The sequence below is a fragment of the Calliphora vicina genome, chromosome 2 (assembly GCF_958450345.1).
Source record: "Calliphora vicina chromosome 2, idCalVici1.1, whole genome shotgun sequence".
Classification (NCBI taxonomy): domain Eukaryota; kingdom Metazoa; phylum Arthropoda; class Insecta; order Diptera; family Calliphoridae; genus Calliphora; species Calliphora vicina.
In genome coordinates this window covers 129,916,174-129,938,887 of record NC_088781.1, presented here as the reverse complement: position 1 = coordinate 129,938,887, position 22,714 = coordinate 129,916,174, and the positions used below count along the sequence as shown (strand labels likewise).

General features: G+C 35.8%; 2 protein-coding genes across 2 annotated transcripts in view; both read left to right on the top strand.

Annotated features, from left to right (window-relative positions):
- Positions 1–21,138, top strand: part of dao (down and out) — a 28,499-nt gene extending 7,361 nt beyond the window's left edge. The window contains exons 2-6 of the mRNA XM_065500822.1: positions 11,056–11,296; positions 11,826–12,106; positions 12,170–13,274; positions 18,667–19,009; positions 20,800–21,138. Of these exons, the coding sequence (XP_065356894.1) occupies positions 11,056–11,296; positions 11,826–12,106; positions 12,170–13,274; positions 18,667–19,009; positions 20,800–21,107 (2,278 nt within the window). The 3' untranslated portion in view covers positions 21,108–21,138. The remainder of the gene's footprint in view (positions 1–11,055; positions 11,297–11,825; positions 12,107–12,169; positions 13,275–18,666; positions 19,010–20,799) is intronic.
- The window catches only part of TfIIS (RNA polymerase II elongation factor), a 438,108-nt gene that overhangs the window by 400,449 nt on the left and 14,945 nt on the right, over positions 1–22,714 (top strand). The window lies entirely within an intron of this gene.

Genomic DNA, 22,714 nt, shown 5'->3' with positions numbered 1-22,714 from the left:
AAGAAAGTCTCAAAATATATTCATTCACATTCTCTTATACATTTTTTTCGTTTTACATTTCAAAATTTCTATACTCATCCATGTACTACTCATGGTTTATTAATATTTTAAAGTGTTTTTTTTTGTGTTGTTTTTGTTTCGCCATATCCTATTCCATCATTAAATTTGCATAATCTTTCAAAGGAATTTCATTAAATCATTTATAATGAAATGCATTTTTTTAGTACTTTATACGTAAATTCTTAACCATTTTAAAGCTAAATGTTTTTGTTTAATATTGTATTTTCTTTACTACTACTAAAACAAATACATGCATTTACGGCCATTCTCACAATGTACGATTAAAAGTTAACGTGAACTTTAACCGCAAGTTAGGCTAATTTGAATTTCACAATGTACGATTAATTCTTAATTGACACTATTTAACAACAAAGTTGCTGTTAAATATAACCGAACAAATTTCGCCGGTTAGCATCTTAATTGTAAGAAATATAATAAAAGAACATGGAAAAACATTGATATTTTTGTAATATTTATAATTTTTAAAAGTGTAAAGCGAAGAAAAGTAAATTTTGCACGAGGTGATCCATATACCACCCGGATATTGCACTTACAAACCAAACAACAAATGTGCACTTTTGCTTGTTGGTTTTCAGTACTTGTTGTTCAGTTTGTTCTGTAAATTTTATAGTTAGGTACCTTCATATTTTTGAGTTTTATACGTTTTTTTTATTATACCACTAAGAAAACACAAACTATTATTTTTTATGCCGTCTTTTAGACAATTTTTTATATTTCAATCTTTCATTACACTATTTTTCGTAAACAAATGTATGCATTATTGCCATACTTTCTACTGAATGCTTTGGTTAAGTAATCAAATGATGGTGAAACGCAAATCGGTAACCGTTGGTTAAATGGTCCCCGTTAAACAAACCGACAGTTAGTTAATTTTCCGGTTAAAATGAAATAATCGTACATTGTGAAAATGGCCGTTACACTTATACTTTAACCTCTTCTCAACCCTCTTGCATTCACCCAGTTTCTCTTTCTCTCTTCTTAATTGTTTAGTACAAATGACATTTCGTTTTTGGTTTTTCCCACTACTTTTTTGTTCTCTGTCATTTGATTTACTACTCTTTTTTATGCACTCTTTTGTTCGTAGTTAATTGCTCTCGTTCTCTCTCTCAATATATTTTACTGTTTCCTCTTTGTGTTAACTGCTTTTGTAGTCCTTTTGGGAAGGGGAAAAATCACCAAAATCCCATTATGGCCAAGAATAAATGGTTTTGTAACTGTTGTTTTTGTAATTACTTTAATTTAATTTTGAAGAAATATGTTTTTAAAACGTTTTTGAAAGGTGTGAACTTAAACTTGTAAGATCCAATATGAGAATTTTAATTAAGACAGACTTTTAAACTTCTCTTGGATACTCAGGTGAACATGTAGCCATCCTCATAATTGTTACCATAGAAACAGGAGTATGGCTAACAGGAACTTCAATTTAGCCCAAATCTCCGGAACACATCTTTCCATGTCTTTTGTAAGAAGGATGATAATAGTCCTGCACAGAAAGGCCATTAGGGCACTTTATGCCTTCTAAGGGATCTTTGATATAACATGGGGTACAATACCTGGTCATTCAAGGTTATTTTAAATGGATAAGGTCCCTCTCCTCATTTGTATATCCACCCAATTATGTCAAGGGCGATATTTTGCACATTCCAACTTTGCCTAGCTTGATAAAGAATGAGGCTTGTAAATGATCAATTCGCTTGACGGGTATATATAGCTTAAAAGCCATGGATTTAGTGGGATATATCCTCAAAATATATGAGATATATTGATTGATAGATAGTGGCTAATCTAGTCTAATGGCCATTCCCAAGAGAAGATATCATTCAATCTTTCTGAAAGAGATTTACGCCAATTTAATTTTTGCAACTGACTTCTTAAGGGGTGAAGGTATCCTTGTAATATCGGATAACAGAACTTTGCTCATGTCCTTATCGGTATATGAGATAAGGTCGGGAGTTGTCACGGACTGTATTACATCTCTCCATGATCTAGGCACAACAAACTCGATTCAAAAAGTTCGAATGTATATGCATTGTAATTTGAAAGACTTTTATATTAAATCGAATTACGGAGTAACCGTTATTGAGCTGGATATAGATTCACGAGGTCCTATCCAATAACGAGCGATCTAAGTGATTTGCCAATAGGAGAGCTCGATTAACTTTTGTGGGACCGAAAACCTTTTTTCGTATCCCTAATAAAGGATATATTAGAGAAATTATTGAGTCGGAGGTTATTCGGCATTGGTTATTTATATAATTCGATTTAATTCGGTGTTTAGGAGTAAATCCCAGAACATACTCGACATACACGATACATACGGTATGGTTTACTGCACATTGTGGTTTTAGAAATAACCAGTATGCTCTGGATAATGCTGTCACTGGTATGTATAGATTCTGTGGATTGCATTACGCACCCGCTGGGGTCATGTAGACCCCAGCATCCCTAGGGCAAATTAGATGGAATGTTTTTAATCTCCCGCAGGTTCTTCAAAGGTTTAATTCATAATTATTGCATTAATACTTCACAAACCTCTAGCAGCCTCTAAATGATAATAAATACTGATAAATATTTTATGACCACTTAAACCACTTCCAGATAACTAGGAAAATAAGTTGTGGGAAAGAGGGAGTAGTGTTTGTGGACATTCGATTTGATTTTCCTATATTGAAAATGACAGGAAAAACTTCAAAGGGAAGTTTTTTCCACCTACGGACAGTACTGCTAAAGACCACAGGCGGTCCACTGGTCAATCGACCATAAAGGTATGTGTTCTTGATGATAAAATGTATCAGGAAAAAGTTTCCTAATTTCATCAGAACACATTCCATTATAGTACCGATAGAACAGCGAATTAATAGAGTTGGATACCCTGCTGTCACCTATAATCACCTTCGTCCTCTCCTGTACGAGGTCGAGAAGCTTTGAAATACCAATATGAGAGTTGTATTCCATTTTCAGGTGGTGTAAATAGTGAAGAGATCAGATGGAGTGAAGATTCATAAAACCAAGACATTTGAATGCTTCTTTCGAAAATGTGTTTCGGCCAGCGGACATCACATTGTTTTCTCATGCCTCGAACAACAAGAGCGACTGATTCCACAATATTTACACCACCCAAAAATACAGATGAAGCAACATGGTCTGTCATTCGCTTATGTGTCAACATGCAACACTGAGTCTTGCGAGCTTTGAAAGCAACTCGTATAACCCCATTCAGAAATTGTCAGAAGGTCCCGAGTAAGGGAATCATTCATGTTTTGCCTCATTGCCCCCAATATCCTACAGACTTGGTCTATAACTGAATGAATATGAATGGCAAATTGCTTTTATTTGCAAAAGCATAGATAGGGTTGGAGGTGTGACGTAGAAGGTCGTTTAGAAAAATAAGGAATAGAGTAGGAGAAGGAATGGAACCCTGAATTTATCTTGAACTCCTTTGATGAGATCCCATCTATAACAACCCGTATAGTGTGATCTCTGAAAAAGCTCGATATAAATCGAGAAAACCACACCAAATTATTGGCTAAAATACTCCATTAATATAAATAAATCGGCTATCGGTTAATTTACTACCAATAAGGTTTCCAGTTAGCCAAATATTTATGTACGCAATCGAATAAGAGATGAGATTTAGCTATCAGTCGGGATATTTCAAATTATTGACTAAAAGCCTAGATATATTCTGGGATATCGCTCGCCAATTCTTGGACCTTTTTCCATATTACTGGCAACATCTGGATTCCGAGCCAAAGGAACTGCTCATCTTTTGAGGGCAAAACCGAACCAAGCCTCCAATATTGGCTTGATTCGGTTTTGGCCTGTTCTCTGTTCCAAAGTGAAGCGTATCCCAGAGAGAGCATTATGCATCGATCGAAACAAATAGTAGAGTAATGTCTCCATTTCTTGTTCTTCAAACTTATTACGCTAGCCTGGGCGATCTTTGTCTTCCGTGCCAAAATCACCACTTCTGAACCGCACCAAAACCACCACACTCACGTTGAAACCGATGGAACACATTCACCATAAACTTTGGTGAGCAATCGGTGTGCTTCAGTGTCTTTTTTTTCAAATTGAAGAAATAAAGCCAAACTTATCGCATATGACCCTTTGTTGGTACAAAATTCGACACTTTCGAAGCAAAAAAATCTTTGTTGTTTACACTATAATGTTCATGAAATAAGTGGGAATAAATGACAGATATGTAACCTTCGAAATTACGTATGTTCGCGTTCAAAATATACGCCAATTAATGTAAATACCGCATTTTTAAATCATACATCCAATATTTAATAAAAACTTGTTCTCTGTACTTAAATTTATACAAAAAGTTTGTTAAACTTTCCTAAATTCCTTAACCCTACTCATTCTAAAACAAATTCCCTTAATATGGCAACTCCTTGTAATTACTATTCACTTTTAACTGTTTAACAGGATTTCGCTCTCTCTCTCACTCTCTCTCTTACTCTTTTTCTATTATTACCTTACTTCTTGTCCAATCATTCTCTATGAAATCTACTATTTCTCTCACTGTTTTCTTGTTGTTATTCCTTTAAAATAAGGTCACGTGTGGCGTGAACGAAAAAAATAAAAAAAAAAGTTGTATGTTCACATGCATGCATTGGCGTGTTTTGAATTTTTCATTAATGTTTGTGTTTTTTATTTTTAATTAAAATTGATTTGAGGATATTCGTTTTACTTTATTTGCTTGTAATCCAACAATATTATATCCTTTTTTATTTGGCGAAACCACCACAATTCTTGGCGCTTTTTGTCTGTTGTGTTTTCTTATTTTTTTTGTTTTTTGTTCTCTTTATGCGTTTTGTGGAAATAAAGTAAGACAGTGTAATAAATTTATGGATGTAACACAATTTGGCAAACTGACATTTCAATACATAATTAATGGTTTTGACTTCATCATATTTATTTTTTGTTATTATTGTTTTTGCTGCTGATATTATTGGCGGTTGTTGGTTTCGTGTAGAACACAATTTTAATTGATTCCTTGTGTAGCTACTACCAGTTTTTTTTCCACTATTTCCCTTTTAGCTTGACTTTCCGCAAAAAACAAAAACACACAAACGTTAAGTATTAGTTGTAGTAGTAGAGTATGAATCACAGTCAATTTTTAAATTTGACATTTACTGCAGAAGTTCATTTGAGAAGATTTGGCTCGTGTTATCCCAAATGTCTAGAGCTCTGGCTATAAATAATTATTTATTTTCTTCACCCACTTCTCTTTTAGTTTAAAGAAATAAAAATCTTATCAATTTAAGTATTTTTATTACTAAATAATCCTTGTTTACTTAGTTTCTCTCTCTCTTTCTCTCTTTGCAACACTCCTCCCCTCCGCTCTCTAAGTTTGTATGCAATCTGTACTCTAGGGTTCAGTTCCTTTTCCTTGCAGCATCGTCCCTAAAAAATGTGTGTGTTTTTTTTCAGCATGTATACGTGAGGATGTGTATTAATGTCCTTATAAACTATTGAAATTTCCCTTTTTAATGCAATCCGCATCCTTATGCTTTTCCCCACCGCCCTACTTTGCGTTTCCTGTTTTAAGGATTATTGTTGTCGCTTAGTGTCCGGGATTAGTCTACTAGGGAAACATGCATTTGAGTGTCATTTCGCTATTCTTTACATTTTATATATTTATTTATTTTGTCCTGTTTCCTGCTGAATAGTTTAAAGCGTGTTTTTCATTGTTGTTTCCGTTTACATTATTTTAACTTTAACTTCCTTAGATGTTCTTTCCATCTATTTGCTAGCTTCCACTTGATTTACTGATAAAGAGTTTTAATATTAATTCCACCATACTTTGTTTGCCACTTTATCCCTGTATAGTGTTTTATTTTTTCATTGGAAAATTATATTCCTCTTCAATAATACTTTAATATTCTTTCAATATTTGTTTGTCTTGGCAACGTTTTTTTCATACCAACCTCCCATCCAGCACTTAATTCCTTTGACTACCAGTTATTTGCTAGGGATAATGTGATTATTTCACTTGTTTCATCAACACTTTCTGGAATATTCCTCAAGGAGAAGCTGCTGTAAGGAATTTCCCTATATTTTAATTATTTGAAGTATTTTTCTTTTAATAGTATTTAATTATTTACGAAATTAAGCCAGATGTTGAGTTATTAATTAAGCTATTTATTAAAAAGTTATGGTAACTGGAAATTATGAAAATATCTTGGATTCTCTACATAGTAACCAAAAATATTTGAATATTCTTTTAACATCTAAGATAAGTAGAAAGTCATTGTCCTCAGAAGTAGTTATATGTGGAAGGATATAAAGAAAACGTATCTCCACCAAGAATACTGATTCGTTGTAAGAACCGAATTTATTGCCAATCGAATGATTCAACCTGAATGACCAAATTTCATAGTTTGGTTGACTAAAATTTGGCTTCCACAAAACATCTCCATCTTATACGATTTGTTTGCAGTTGTTTTTTCATGTATTTTCCATGTAGATTGCACTAGGAGTATCGTGTTATTAGTCTTCTGTATCGGGTCCAAGGATATATGTACGATGTTGCCATAAGATCCAGTCTATAGTTATTTTTGCCTTGTATCAGTTTCGTTAATCGGTTGTTGTTCCAACTAAGTAGATGATTGGTCTGCTGTAGCTGGTCTAGGATAGTGGGCCTCCATCTGTCGTTGACTAGAAACAACGCCGTCTGTGACTAAAATATAGTTGTTTCAAATATTATCCATCTTTATCAACTGACTTTTTGTTGCTACAACCGAAAAATTCGATGTATACATTGGCAAACAGTATAATTGCCGCATATAGGATTATATAATTTGAGTTGTCTATAATCAAACTTCAATTGCCTGAAATACAAAGTCTTAGCAAAAGCTCTTAAGAGTCATATACAGATTTGATGCCAATGAAAATATGTTCAAAGATAACCCAATAATTTGTAATCTTATAGGTATCTTCGGGAATCCCTAAGTAGGCTGAAAGAGAGACTTTGGCTAGATTAGGTTACGTGGGTTGCTCGCAATTTAGCGAGTTAATTTGAAGGCCTTGTGGCTCATTCTGGTACCCTTAGACAACTTTTTCCTCATATGCTGAAAATCATATATGAAAAGGGAATGGTTTCCCTCCCTAATTCGATGACTATGTGATTCATGTGGTCCCCGTAATAACCTACCGGTACTTCTAACAAATCTGATCATATTTATTAGCGACACATCTCTGAGACAAACCATATCATGAAAAAGAGCTCCGCCATGATGTACTACTTTACGCTCTTGTAAGTCACATAGAATGTTTTGTACTGATTCTTCCTCCTACTTCTACAATGACAATAACGTGGGTTCCGGCATGTGTCCAATCATACAGTGTCCAGTAATTATACCCGAAGAAGCCTAATCCAATTCCTACCCAGAGACAAAAAAGTCCTGGTCCTATCCTTTGTTAGAGTGAGTCAGAGAATTCAGGATATTCTGTTCCGTCTCTCTCAAATTCGATACGGTCACCAAGGGAGTGTGAATATCCCTTTGCACAAGGGATATTCCCACGGGCAGTCACATAGAAAGTTTTGTACTGATTCTTCCTCCTGCTTATCTAAACAACTCCTACAATGATAATAACGTGGGTTCCATCATACAGTGTCCAGTAATTATACCCGTAAGAAGCCTAATCGAATTCCTATTCCTAGTCAGAGCATTATAAATATTCTACAAGTGATGATATTTGACCACCTGAGTTCCGTCTCTCTCAACGGCAATTCATCTGTCAAATTCGATACTGTCACTAAGGGAGTGTGAATATCCCTTTGCGCAAGAGTTACAACCAGGGACGATCTGTTACTTCATTTTCCCGGATGCCCTTATGCCCTGGAACTCATATCAAATCGAAGTGATGTTCTGGTAGTTGTGCCAGTTCATGGATATAATTGAGAAGACACTTCGACTTAATAACGTTGGTGTTAAAAGCCTTGATTGAAGCTTTGATTCGAGATTCAGTTCCTAGATTTTTCTTGCGGCTGTATCGATGGCATAAAGCTCTGCCCGGAAAACCGTGCAGGTATAGGGCAATCAAAGAGATATCAAAGGGACCAGTTAAAAGAGAGACATACAGACTGTTTCTCTATATCGATAGGGAAATAAGCTATATTTCATTATGCTTCTAAGCGAAATAAATCTGATTGTCGACATAGAAAGTATTGTACTGATTCTTACTCCTCCTCATCTAAACAACTGCTACAATAGCTGTAACCCATACGTTCCGACATGTGTTCAATCCTACAGTTCCAGGTCGTTATACCCGTAAGAAGCCTAATCCAATTCCTACCCAGAGACAAAAAATTCCTGGTCCTATCCTTTGTCAAAATGGGCCAGAGCATTTTGGATATTCTAAATGTGATGATGTTTGACCACCTGAGTTCCGTCTCTATCAACGGCCATTCATTTATCAAATTCGATAAGGTCAGCAAGGGAATGTGAATACACTTTTGTGCAAGAGTTACAACTAGGGACGACCCCTTGGTTTCACATCAGATACATAATTTTCCCCGATGCCCTCATGTCCTGGAACCCATATCAACTCGAAGTGATGTTGTGTTAGTTGTGTCAGTTCATGGATATAATTGAGAAGACATTTCGACCTAATAACTTTGGAGTTAAGAGCCTTGATTAAAGCAAGGCTGTCCAAGTAGATATGTATAGTTGAATTTTCGAGATTCAGTTCCCAGATTTTTCTCGCGGCTGTATCGATTGCATAAATCTCTGCCTGGAGAATCGTGCAGATATCGAGCAATCGAAGATATATCAAAGAGACCAGTTAAAAGAGAGACTTACACTGTTTCTCTATATCGAGCGGGAAATATCCATACAGTTACACGTTAGGCATCTAATCGAAATAAAACTGAAGAAATGTCTTCGTACTGTATTCATTCTCTATATTATCAACTCGTTCTCATTCGAACAAAAGCTTCCGATGTAAAGGAATCAAATTTCAAGCACCTTCGAATAACTAACTTTCGTTCTAGTTCAAGGAACAGTTGAAGAAATTGAACGAATATTTCGAATTTTCACCGTTTCCTTCTCCTTCTCATTCTGACAATTTTCCAGTCGTCATTATGTGGTAGATTTACTGAGCCATATTGTCCATCTTCATTGCCCCCTTGGGTACATCTTGGTGCAGCTCCACATTTTGATGTTATGCCGTAAGGGGAAATATGAAGCGAAGCCGGGGCTCCGAAGTGCCTGGTAAGAATTAAATCCTTTTAAATTCAAAGCACACAGGAGTTTTTGGCCCCAGGACTTGACTGGCTATTGTTTAGGTCCCTTCTGTGAACACGTATTAGCTGTGGTTTAATACCCAAAGCGGGTAGAAGATCGTTGGTTAAAAGTGACAAATTTCGGAGCAATTGTATCTTACTAGGTGTTGTTGCCGAAACAACAAGACCATTAAACGTAGCAGATAGCAGTTGGCTCTATGCTCAGGAAACGTATTGGAGTAGTAGCATTCGTGATATATTGATCGTTGGGCTTGGATTTCGCTAGAGGTCTATTATGTGTCGTGTCAGAAATACACACTTTGATTTTTATCAGCCGGGAACTCAGAAATCATATATCGGACTGTTTTACCACGCCGAATGCTAGCTAGCTATGGTGGCAAGGGATTAGATAGCCCGAGCTCTGGAGCAAGGAGTTTGTGCATTCAATGTACGAGAAGTATTTTCCTAGGAAGTCAAACAATGGCGGTGATGGACGCATTGATTCTATCCGGTGTTAGGACCACCGTGAGGTTAGGCCGTCAAGGCAGGTACTTCAGTTAATCTTTGCACATTCTGACCATGTTTTACTTTCGAATCTTCATTAGAATATCTAAGATCATTATGACCTGAAATAAATCCTACATACATCCTCAATTCAGGTCAACTCAAGTCTAGCATTATCTTCAATGACCTTTATTTTGTTTAACCTTCATCAATTCCTTCAAAATTATGATTTAAGGACTCCCACCGAAATTCTTCTTCCCTTGCTAATTTCTTTTGATTGATATTCTTCATCCAATTAGATCAGTTATTGTGTTTTCTATGTTATATTTGTATATCTAAGATGAGAACCATCTTGTTTGTAAGTAATCATAGAGTGTTCCTTGAAAGTGGTAAATTTTCACTTCACTTTTCACGATTTCCACTTTTTTCCAGTGTTCTAATAGCAAAGAGATACAAAAAAATCAATTAACAGCCTTCTTTATTGCTGAAATCTCAGCCTGTATTGGTCCGACAATATGTTCCCGTCCCAACCTTCTACTTCATTGAACCATCAGTGAAGACCTCAATTGGACTCACTCGAGGAATTAGTTGCCTCAAATGTTTACTTTAAATCTTGATGAAACCATTTGTTTTTAAACAAGTTTGGTATTGTCTTTAGTATTGTCTAGAGGTCATCGACGTCTTGCGTTTCGAATAGACGAGAATGTGGCTGCTGAGGGCAAGAGTCTGCTATTCAATTCCAGATCACAAGTTGGAACATCTTAACATTTCACAAACCCAACTGATAAGAATTTTGTCAAATTATCCGGAATTCTTCGCTTACAAATCACAATTGAAGATAAACAATCATGAACTTTGATATCACTTCATAGTTTGGCTCTACACCAGCTCCAAATCAGTGAAGAATTGGTCGAAATGTTTTTTTAATCAATTCAAAATGTCTATTGCAACAATAGTCACAGTAATGTTTCTCACGGCGTCTTCTATCAAATATGACCCGATGACTACTCCAGCGGAAATGAAGTTCTTCGCTCTTTAAAAAAATCCTTTTATCCATAAAGACAAATCAAAATATCTAACATTTCTGTGTATCCTTTAGCACTTTACTATTATTTATGTTAAAAAGTAATAAGTTTTTCTACTATAACGTAAAATAAATATGATATTTTCTTGTTGCTAACATAATTTTGTATCGTATTAACTACATCTTTAATCTGATTTGTTTGTTTTAGGTCTCTGGTAATTGAATGGTTTCAACAACTTCGCGCCAGAACTGAAGATTTCAAATCCGACGAAGAATCGAGAAGAATGCGAGAAGCCGGCAATGATTCCTATCGTAAAGAACGACATGCACTCAAAGCATGTGACCTCTATACGGAAGCAATATTTTTGGCGCCATCACAAGATAGTATAGCAGCCGCAATGGCGCACGCAAATAGGTCCACAGTATTGCATGACTGCGGCATGTATGAGGTAAGGCAATAAAAACCAAATGCAAATATGTAGCAACTCAAATAAAACACAAGCACTCGCACTCAAACTCTCGAACTCTCAAAAACACAAACACTCATGGATACAATCACTGCAATTATTTACACTGGGGCAGGCAGGCAGGCAGGCAGGCAGGCAGGAAGGCACACTGTGGCAGGAACACTGTAACTGTAAGCGTATGTGTGTGGTGATTAGTTAGTTGCCTGGTGTTGCTGATGACAGCAGTTTGTCGTTATTGAAAGCGAGTGAAGTGCACTGAAGTGGAGTGAAGTGTGTAGTGCAGTGCAGTGGTACGTGTAAATAAGTAACATGCATATAATTATAAATTCCCTATTATAACTTAATAATAATTACAAGGGGAGCAGGAAGAGAGCGAGAGACAGAGAGGAAGTATGAGTAAATATTTTGTATTTCCTTTTGGAAATGATTTCAAACAAATGCAAAAAATATAATAATAATAAGCATTGATTAGATTCTTAGATTTAAAATGTTTTTTGTTTTCCAATTTCAGCAATCGTATGATGATTGTTTATGCGCCTTGGATTTAGGCTATCCGGAAGAGTATCATCCATTGATAAAACTGCGTCAAGCCTCTTGTGCCTTAAAAATGCGTAATTTTTCTTTATGCGAACAACATTTGCATGAACTCTTACACATGGAACTCTCGGAAACCTTTGAAGCTCGCACCCATGAGCTGTGGCATGAATGTGAAGTACTGAAAGCCGAAAAGATTGAGATGGGAGTTCAAACAGACAACGATTTAATAAGTAATGGTACCAAAATCTATGAAGTGTAAGTGATTTTCTTTGAATCTTCTCATCATATGAATTATTAATATTTACTTTAATGTTGTAGGGCTTGGTTGGACAATACTAATGTTATAACGACAACAAAAAGCGCCTATCTTAGATCCATTGCTGATATACCCAACAATACTCCCATTTTTCAAGAGGAAGCCGCCGTTTTTGTGCCCAGTGGCGCAGCGCGCATTTGTGATCACTGCGGCGTCACACAATTCGTACCGTTTCCATGCATTTTTTGCTCCAATCGTACAGCCGTCTACTGTTCACGCAAGTGCCGTGCGGCACATGCTTCCATACATGCCCTCGAATGCTATGCCCATCAGATCGAACTCTTCGAGGAGTTCGGTGTTGAGTTCTCAAAGCCACGCCTACTACAGCTCGCCTTTCGCATGCTCATCAACGGCCTACCTCAGGTGGTGCCACACTGTCGCAAAAAACCCACGGTCAGCAAGATGTGGAACGCCTTCAATAGCATACTGACCGAACGCAACTGCAACTCTTCGTCCGCCTCGCTAGCTGCCTCCTCCACATCGTACTCTGCCCTATTGCGTTTAGAATCCCACTTAGATAAGGAGGAAAAGCCAAGTATGGTTTCTTTTGCCATTGTCGCACACATACTTGCCATCTATTTGGGCGAGTACACCGACTTTTTCGAACTACTCGAGCTGACAATGCCCGCAGCAGCAAAGCTAGCGCGTCAGGAATGGGAATTGCTCGCGTCCGCTTTGCTGTTGCGCCACATTTGCCAGTTGCGGCACAAAAATCTCGTTCACTGCCCATCCTTTGTGCTGCCCTCCGATCCTCACGTGCTCTCGCCCAACGATGAGTTCACCCTGTGGGAAACCGTGCGCCATGTACGACGCGGCTATCTGCACCTAATAGCCGGCGATGTAACGACTGTCGCGTACGCCGTTTTCCCCCAAACACTCAGCCACTGTCGTCACTCCTGTGTCGATATGATTTATCGCAAGATCAACGGCTGTAAGCTGACCGCCTATGCCACCAGTGAAATTCCAGCAGATGCTTGCATTTGCAATTGTTTCGTTAGTGGGAACTATCGACAATCGCTGTACAGTCAACGTAAATTGGAACTGGCCACACGAGGCATTGATTGCAAATGTGAAAAATGTTTTCGTGCTTATCCTGATGAGGATTTTGTAAGTATTTCTTGCATCTAAACACAACCCCCTCCCCCATAATCTTTAACGATCATTTAACGCTTGATGACAAACTTAGTTTTAATTTTATTTTCGTTTCGTTTTTTGTTTTCTTTTTCTTTTAATTTGAAATTTCATTGTTGTACTCTCTGGGTGTATTATTAAGATTCTATGTTAATTAATTTTTAAGTTTTTTTTCTTTGGTGTTGTGATTTGATTGATGGATGTGTATTTTAAAACTTCTTTAATACTCGTACCGTACACTCAACTACATATTTAAAAAAAAAAACATTTTAATTTTGAAAACTAGACGGACACTTTGTTTTAAAAGTGTGTGTTGTTTATATTTTCCAACTCTTGTAAAAAAAAACACCTAAACAGTTATACAAACACGCTGCAAGACACCACTAAACAAAAACCTCTAACACGTTGGAAGAATGCTTTAATCGTTACTACAAATTAAATTGTCCATATAAATAATTTCTTTTAAGGAAACGGAATGAAATTTGTTTTGTTAATCAATATTTTGTAACGTTTTCAGTTTAATTCTTTAATTGCGAATGTCATTTGAATATTTAATGTAGCGAAATGAATGAATGTATTTGTTTTTTGTAAATTTCCCTCTATCTTATTTTTTTTAGTTTAATCTATCTACTATTTGTTACTTATTGTTGTTTTTTTGAATTGTGGTTTATTTTTTGTTATTGCTCATCTGTCATATTTGTATTTTTCTTACTCTCTTGTTATGTGAAAGTTCTTTGCTCTTTTAAGAAAACAATCGTATTGTATTTGCAATATGACCCCATATATTTGTTTTTTGAAATACATATGTAGTAAGGTAAATTATTTATTTGGAAAGAAGGGAAACTACACCATTTCCAATAGTATTTCAGAAATTTTTAATCGAACTTCCGAAATTAACAATTTAATTCCAGAAATTTCCAATTATATTTTTTCGAAATTTCCAATTATATTGCGTGTATGACTTATTCAAAGTATTGAACATTGTTAGCTTTTCCCAAATATGTATTCCGAGCCAAAAGATCTACTTATCTTATGAGGCCAAGAACTAATCACGCTAATATAGGATACTCTGTTCCAAAGTGAAGCGTGAGCGAGAGATCGTTCTACATCCATCGAAACAAATAGTAGTCGGAAGGGGCTAGGTCTGGTCTATAAAGGGGTTGAGGCAAAACTTTCCAATCACTTCTTTCTAAATAGTTGTTAACTGGTATTTTAACATGTGTCCGATGGAACATTTCGGTTGTCTGGCCGTTTTCCTGCCAATGCTCCCTTCAAACGAATCGGTTGCGTTCGGCACAGGTTACCTTTTGTGTCCCACCAAATACATAGCATTACCTTAGCGCCATGGATATTTGACTTTCGTATCGATTCGGCTTTTTGGCCGGGCTTCACTTACGCTTCACGTTATCGTAATGGATCCATTTTTTTATCGCAAGTAATGATTCGGTGCAAAACTGTTTTTCTTTTATAGCGTTAAAACATCATTTCGGATATGCAAAATCATCTTACAAGGTCTCTCATCTTCATTTTGTATGGAACCCAATTTCGCTGCTTTTGGATGAATCCTGCTGCTTGCAAACGTTTTGAAATTGCTGATTTCAGCAGCTCATGATAGTACCTTTTTAGTACCACTAACTACAGAGCATTACCTTAATACCATGGATAATTGGCTTTGGTGTCGTTCTGGCTGGTCTCCTACGCTTCGGGTTATCGTCATAGATCGTTACATTTTCCATTGCAAGCAATGATTCGTAGCAAAAATGATTTTCTTTTATAGCGTATAAATAGCATTTCCGAAATGCCAAATCTACCTTCAAGATCTCTCAGCTTCAATTCGTATGGTACCCAATTCCCCTGCTTTTAAATGAATCCTGCAGCTCGCAAACATTTTGAAACGTTGAGTAGCTCCAAATATGTTTGCATGTTCTTGTTGAGTTTTACAACAATCTTCATGGAGTAATGCCTCCAATTCTTGGTCTTCAAACTTTTTTGGCTGCTCTGGGCGATCTTTATCTTCCGTATCAGGATTACCAATTTCTGAAAAGCACAAACCATCTTTCGCAAGTTGAAACCGATGGAATACATTCACCATAAGCTTTGGTGAGCAATCGGTATGCTTCAGCGGCATTTTTTTCAAATTAAAGCTAAACTTCCCGCATATGACGTTTTTTTTAAATGTGATTTCTTGATTTTTTGCATAAAACACAATTTTTGGGGTTCAACATTATTTTATTTTCCAACTTAGTCTCCTTTGAGCTGTATACACTTTGTCTAACGTCTCTCCTTTTTTGTATACCTTCCAAAAAATAAGATTTGACGAGGTCATCAAAATAGTTATATTTTTCAGAGATGATTTCATCGTTGGTGTCAAATCTCTTTTCCGCGAGCCAATTCGTCAGGTTTGGAAACAAAAAAATGGTCTCTCTTGGCTAAATTCGGAGAATAGGGCAAATGAGGTAGCAATTCATAGATTTTTTCCATGGAAACTGGTCGATTGTGAGCAAACGCGGCAGCCATCTTGCGGAAAACTTTCTCATACCCAAGTGATAATTTAAAATTTAAACCACTGAGCCATGTGAGATGCCTATGGCTTCCACAATCTCTCAGACTTTCAAACTCCGGTGTAGAGACCACAACTGGGCGTCCAGAACTTTCGGCATCTTCAATACTTGTACGGCCACAACGAAATTTAGTAAACCCACTTTATTACCATTGAAATTGATGGTGCAGAGTTCCCATAGTATTTATTAGCCTACGTTTGAGCAATGTTTTTTCTTTCGCAAAAATAACGTTTTCTCCTCAAGCCATGAGGTAGGCGCTGCGAACAAAGTCCCCAATAAACAAATTCCCCAAACCGAAAATGAATTAAAACCCCAAAATTGGAGGCTTAATTCATTATGAATTAAAACCAAAAAGTTCTAAATGAAATGAATCCCCAACAAATAGAACGAATTGTTTTTTTATTACACTGCATTAGGAGTTATTTCATCCAAGAGAAAATATCTTCATATTGGGAGTTATTTATTTTTTGTAGGGTTCTACTTTGGGTTATTTCTTCACATACTAAACACGTTTTGCATTGCCGGCTTTTGGCCAGTCGTAAAGGTTTTCTCCTCTGGGGTGTATCAAAAACCGGCTTCGCCCAGAAACATTATTTTACCATTGTCGGACTTTGTCAGGCTACACCCAAAATCTATTCACGGTACCGTGACCTAACTCCCTTAACAAATTTTGGGGATCTATTTAATACATTCATGAGTCTCCAAGTTATAAGTCCCCAATTTGAGAAAGGTAATAACAACTCCCCAGTCCCTAAATTTAGTTTTTGGTTTTCTCTATATAAAATTTTGGGCCCTAATTCATTTTCGGTTTGTGAACTTTGTTCAATGGGGACTTCGTTCGTAGCGCAAACGAGGTAGTCAGCTATCAATGGCTGCCAAACACAATCTAAATGATGCAGCTTGTTCAAATTTTGACTTTCTTGAAGAAAAAAGTATTATAATAATCCTCATTTGTCTCTAAAAGTTTTATACCCAATACGATTGAAATGTATCTTTAGTTTACTATCACAAAATCAAACTCAAAATTGTGCGACTCAATCTAGGATCTACCAAATGACCATATTCATATGAAACAATCGATCATACTTATGATATTACATATTAAACATCTTGTCAATGCCAATTAATCCATCTGAAAGCTAAGAATTTATCCAGTTATACTCTACTAATAAAAAGTGTTGCATAAATGTAATGTCTGAAATGTCCAATTTTCCAAGACTCTGGCGCATAAATCAGGCTGATTTTTACCAATGGCATGGGCTATGTTGGCTTTGAGGAACTCTGTGGTTTATGGCTTATTTGCCTAGATCTGCCACTTAATTAAACCCCACAAGAAAAATTCTAACGAGTTCAAATCGCACGATCTCGGTGTCCAGTTCACATCACCTCGACGTGATGCTCTACAATCGCTGTGGGACGTAGCGACGTCCTGTTGAAACTACATGCCATTGGTGTCCATATCATTTAAGTTGGTAATCATCGACGGCTATCGCTCGCCTTTGACGGTGATAGCCTGGACGCCGAATCTCAAAGAACCTACAGAGAGAAAACAGATTCGTGATAGCAACCGAATTTGTTGCCAATCGAATGTTTCGGTTGCACACATAGAATTTTTCAGTTTTAACAACAGAAAGTCAGTTGATAAAGAAGAATTTCAGTTGAGGCAACCAAGCTTTAGTTACCCCTTACAAAATATTGTAGTCACAACTGTAAAATTCGGTCACTAAGATAGAATCATTCGATTGACAACAAATTCGGTTGCTATCACGAATCTGTTTTCTCTCCAAAATTCACATCAAAATTTTTCGGGATGTATTGGACGCTCTCGGACCTCATGTGTATTGGTATCATCCGAAATTCGACAATTTTGTTTGTTGATGTACCCATTCATCCAGAAATGGGCCTCATCGCGTAAAATTTGCGAAGTGCGAGGATCGTTACCCGAACAGAATACCTATTTTGATAAAACAAATTTGTAATTTCCACGAGTTGTTGAACGCTATATCCGCCCATGGCGATTTAGCAAAGCAAACTGAATAAATGACAGGCAATTTGACAGATATAACTTCAACAATATGGCCGCTATCAACTGTCAAAGTTCGGAAGTCCCTATTGGAAGAGCCTTTACTTTTAAGCAACTAAAATATAAGGCAAATCTTTTCTATTGTACTTCAGGGAAATAAAATGAAAAAATCTATGTTTGAATAGGAGGAACATATTATAAACTGAATATTGCAACCGGAGGTTTTTCGAACTACTGACAAGAGCAACTAATTTTTCAACCTCCCAAAGACTTATTCCTTCTTTAAATCGTAATTAATTTTGGTTTTAACATTATATTAAATCACTTTCTTCTATGTTCTCAAGACTTTGTTATTTCTGATGATTTTTTAACAGAATATAAAGAAAAAGGAAGATAATAACTATTTCTTCTACTTTAAAATAGAATTTTTTTTTGTTTTCAACACGTGTTCCAAAATAACATTTCCTTTAAACACTCTAGGGATTGGAAACCCTATTTTTATATCTTTCTTAAAATCACTTTAAACAATTAATTCTGTCTTCTATCACTCTTCTTTAAACCTGCCTTGCATTCACTCTTTACTAACTATTTATGTTATGAACTCATCATAAACACGCTTTTTTTAATTTTAAAATTTTATGTTTCAAACATTTAACTGTTGTAAATTATATGTAATTTAAAGACAAAAACCTAAATATTTATGTAAAAAACAAAAAAAATAAGAAAAAACCAAAAAAGAAAAAAACCATATTGCAACCAATACCACTTGACACAAAAATTTCAGCATAAATTTCATCGTTACCGCTGTGATAATCCGAATTGCAAACAAATCTTTACACCATCAAATCTTAAACGCACCCGTAATCTGCAATGGTGGAAATCCGATTATTATCGAAGACCCGAAAATAATGGCTCCGAATTGCTAGTTTGCACCGAATGTGAACAGACCCAAAAACTCGAATGGTTTTGGACATTCACCGCTGCCCTGATGGACTGTGATACAATTGAGGAGCGCTGTAAACTATATGCGGCCATAGAGCGAGCCGATAAACAACTCGTCGATACACACGAATTGAAGGTGGCACTAGCACGTCAATTAGTCGAACAATGTTTGTTAATACACAGAGGTAGGTTGGGTTATTTTCATTTACTTAAACTTTTTTTTATTTATTTTACATTTCTTTTTTTTTTGTAAATTTTCTTTAAAAATTATTTTCCCCCCACCAATTCCAGAAAAAAAATGTGGTTAAAATACAAAAAAATATATATTTAATTTAAAGAAATTTCCTGTTTTATGAAAATTCTTTAAAATAAAAAAAGTATCAAATATACATACATACGTATTAAGTAGATTTTGCTAGTTTATTTCATTTTTTTAATTACTTGTAGCTATAGTTTAGGTTATTAATCACTAATTAATAAATACTATTCGCTAGTTTTTAATTAAAGAATTTCTCTAGAGTTTTTTTTTAATTTTTCAAAGTATTTATGGTTTTTTGTGTAATTTTTTTTAAAATATATAAATAATTTCCCCCCTTATTAACTATTTACAGACTAGTACGATTTTAAACAAAACGTAATAACTCGTTACTCGCTACTCGTTAATAAAATATGTATATATATTTTTAAAGGTTTCCTTACATACTCGTTTAATAACTCTTGTAATTGTACATTTTTTTTGTAAGATTTTATTTATATAATTATGAACATTAAACAAATTATTATTAAACAAAAATCTAAATACTCGCTAGTTTGAAAAAGAAAACAGTATTTAACCAATATTTTTTAAGGCTATTCGGCCTAAAAAAAGTTTCTGAAAATTAGATTTATTCACACTGTTTAGAAAATAACACTGGTCAATAAGAGAGATAGCATTTTAGATTAGACTTTGGGACAGGTCTTTCTCAGTTCTAGTTCAGTTCTAGTTCAGTTCTAGTTCAGTTCTAGTTCAATTCTAGTTCAGTTCTAGTTCAGTTCTAGTTCAGTTCTAGTTCAGTTCTAGTTCAGTTCTAGTTCAGTTCTAGTTCAGTTCTAGTTCAGTTCTAGTTCAGTTCTAGTTCAGTTCTAGTTCAGTTCTAGTTCAGTTCTAGTTCAGTTCTAGTTCAGTTCTAGTTCAGTTCTAGTTCAGTTCTAGTTCAGTTCTAGTTCAGTTCTAGTTCAGTTCTAGTTCAGTTCTAGTTCAGTTCTAGTTCAGTTCTAGTTCAGTTCTAGTTCAGTTCTAGTTCAGTTCTAGTTCAGTTCTAGTTCAGTTCTAGTTCAGTTCTAGTTCAGTTCTAGTTCAGTTCTAGTTCAGTTCTAGTTCAGTTCTAGTTCAGTTCTAGTTCAGTTCTAGTTCAGTTCTAGTTCAGTTCTAGTTCAGTTCTAGTTCAGTTCTAGTTCAGTTCTAGTTCAGTTCTAGTTCAGTTCTAGTTCAGTTCTAGTTCAGTTCTAGTTCAGTTCTAGTTCAGTTCTAGTTCAGTTCTAGTTCAGTTCTAGTTCAGTTCTAGTTCAGTTCTAGTTCAGTTCTAGTTCAGTTCTAGTTCAGTTCTAGTTCAGTTCTAGTTCAGTTCTAGTTCAGTTCTAGTTCAGTTCTAGTTCAGTTCTAGTTCAGTTCTAGTTCAGTTCTAGTTCAGTTCTAGTTCAGTTCTAGTTCAGTTCTAGTTCAGTTCTAGTTCAGTTCTAGTTCAGTTCTAGTTCAGTTCTAGTTCAGTTCTAGTTCAGTTCTGTTCTAAAAATCTTATTGACCAGTGTTATTTAAAACAAAACTATTCAATCTCACACTTTTTAAAATAAACAATAAAATGTTAAACAATAAATGCTGAACTCAAGTCCCACAAACTTTAAAAATTTAATATTATCTCTTTTTCTCTTTATTTTCTTACTTTATCAAATCATTAAACCACATCTTCCTCTCAACACCTGCAACAAACTTACAAAGAGGGTTCAAAACAACTCGATGAATGGGAGCTTAATAAACTGGGCTCTATTATGCGCAGTGCTTTGCATATAGTATCGGCCCAATATCGCACCTTCAGCATTGAATATGTCCAACACATGTCCTATTTTTGGGATGTCATGGCTCTAAGCAACTACAAATGCGGCGACAAGGAACTTATGCAAATGTTACATGCCCTCGAATACATACCCGATGAGTACAAGGAGATCTTTATCAACTACTATGAAGACTATATAGCACCAAAGTTTGTCGAAGAAACCTATGGCAATATACTCGATACGGAAGTGTAAAGGTAAAAGCAGGAACACACAATCCCATAATACAAAAAATTGTAAACATCTACACACCAAACAACAAAAAAAAAACAAATAAGAACTCCCTCCCTAGTAAAAAGAAATTTACTAAAAAACAAAACAAATTATGAAAACCTAAGAATAGATTTGATAAATTTAATTATTTAACTAATTATAATGGAGGTTAAAGTGCAAAATTAGGGAAAGTAGGTGGAAAAGGGAAATCTAAATTAAATTTAACAATGCACACTTTAACAAAAAAAGCAGCAGAGAAATTTTAAGGAGCTCGCTTAAAAGCTATTGAGATCAAGAGAAATTTTTAAGAAATAATTAGCAAAATTGGAAAAATTATTTAGTTAAAATAGGGGGCTGTACAAGTTGAATAGATAAATAAAAGAGGGTAAATTTAAAGGACCATCGGCGCCATAGTCGACCTATATCTTCAGATATGAAGCTGGAACGCTTAACCTTTAGATTAAAATTATGAGTAATAATGGTACTCCTCCAGTTTATGTGTTGAGTTATAAATGGTTCTGCAACCAATTCCAATTCGTGTCATAAATGGCACTACATCAGTATTAATGTTATGTTTTTTATGGCCTCCACCAGGGTGCAAACGAAGTAGAACAGGAATCGTTAAACCAAGCTCTGCATCACTCCATTTCAAGGCGTATTAATTATTAAAATAATATTATTGTTCGCCTGAGTTTACTTGAATTCGCCTTGGATGTTAATTTGTTATATTCGCCTTGGGTTGCATCAAGGTGTATTTAATGAGATGTCAACGGAATCACAGCTGATTATAGAAATATCACGCGATAATGTCAAACTACACATATAAAGAATATTCGTCCGAACGCATTCATGTCAAACTCCATATACAAGGTCGCGCAAAATTAATCACCCTGTCGGAAGATGTTATAACTTTTGCAAACAATGGAGCGTGTCAGTCACGTGTGAATACCACCTCAATCTCAAGAACAAAGTGGACGATTTTCAGTCGAAAATCATCATGAGCGACGAGGCACATTTTCATTAAAGCGGTTACGTCAATTAGCTAAATAATTCGTTTCTGGGCTACTGTGTGGTGCGGTGTTCACGCGGAAGGAGCTGGAACGCTTAACTTTTAGATTAAAATTAGGAGTAATAATGGTACTCCTCCAGTTTATGTGTTGAGTTATAAATGGTTCTGGAACCAATTCCAATTCGTGTCATAAATGGCACTACATCAGCAACACGGTTACTGTTACTGGCGAACGCTACAGGGCCATGACAAATGACTTCTTGCTGTCAGAATTGAATGAGCGGGTCTTATAATCCGCTTGTGATGCACGAAAAGCCGTTACATCTATTCAAGGCTACTGTGTGGTGCGGTGATCACTCGGGAGAAAATGATTGGACAGTATTTTTTGGAAGACGCCATCGGCAACACGGTTACTGTTACTGGCGAACGCTACAGGACCATGACAAATGACTTATTACTGTCGGAATTGAATGAGCGGGGCTCATAATCCACATGTGATGCACGAAAAGCCGTTACATCCATTCAAGGCTTCTATGTGGTGCGGTTTTCACGCAGGAGGAGTTATTAGACAGTATTTTTT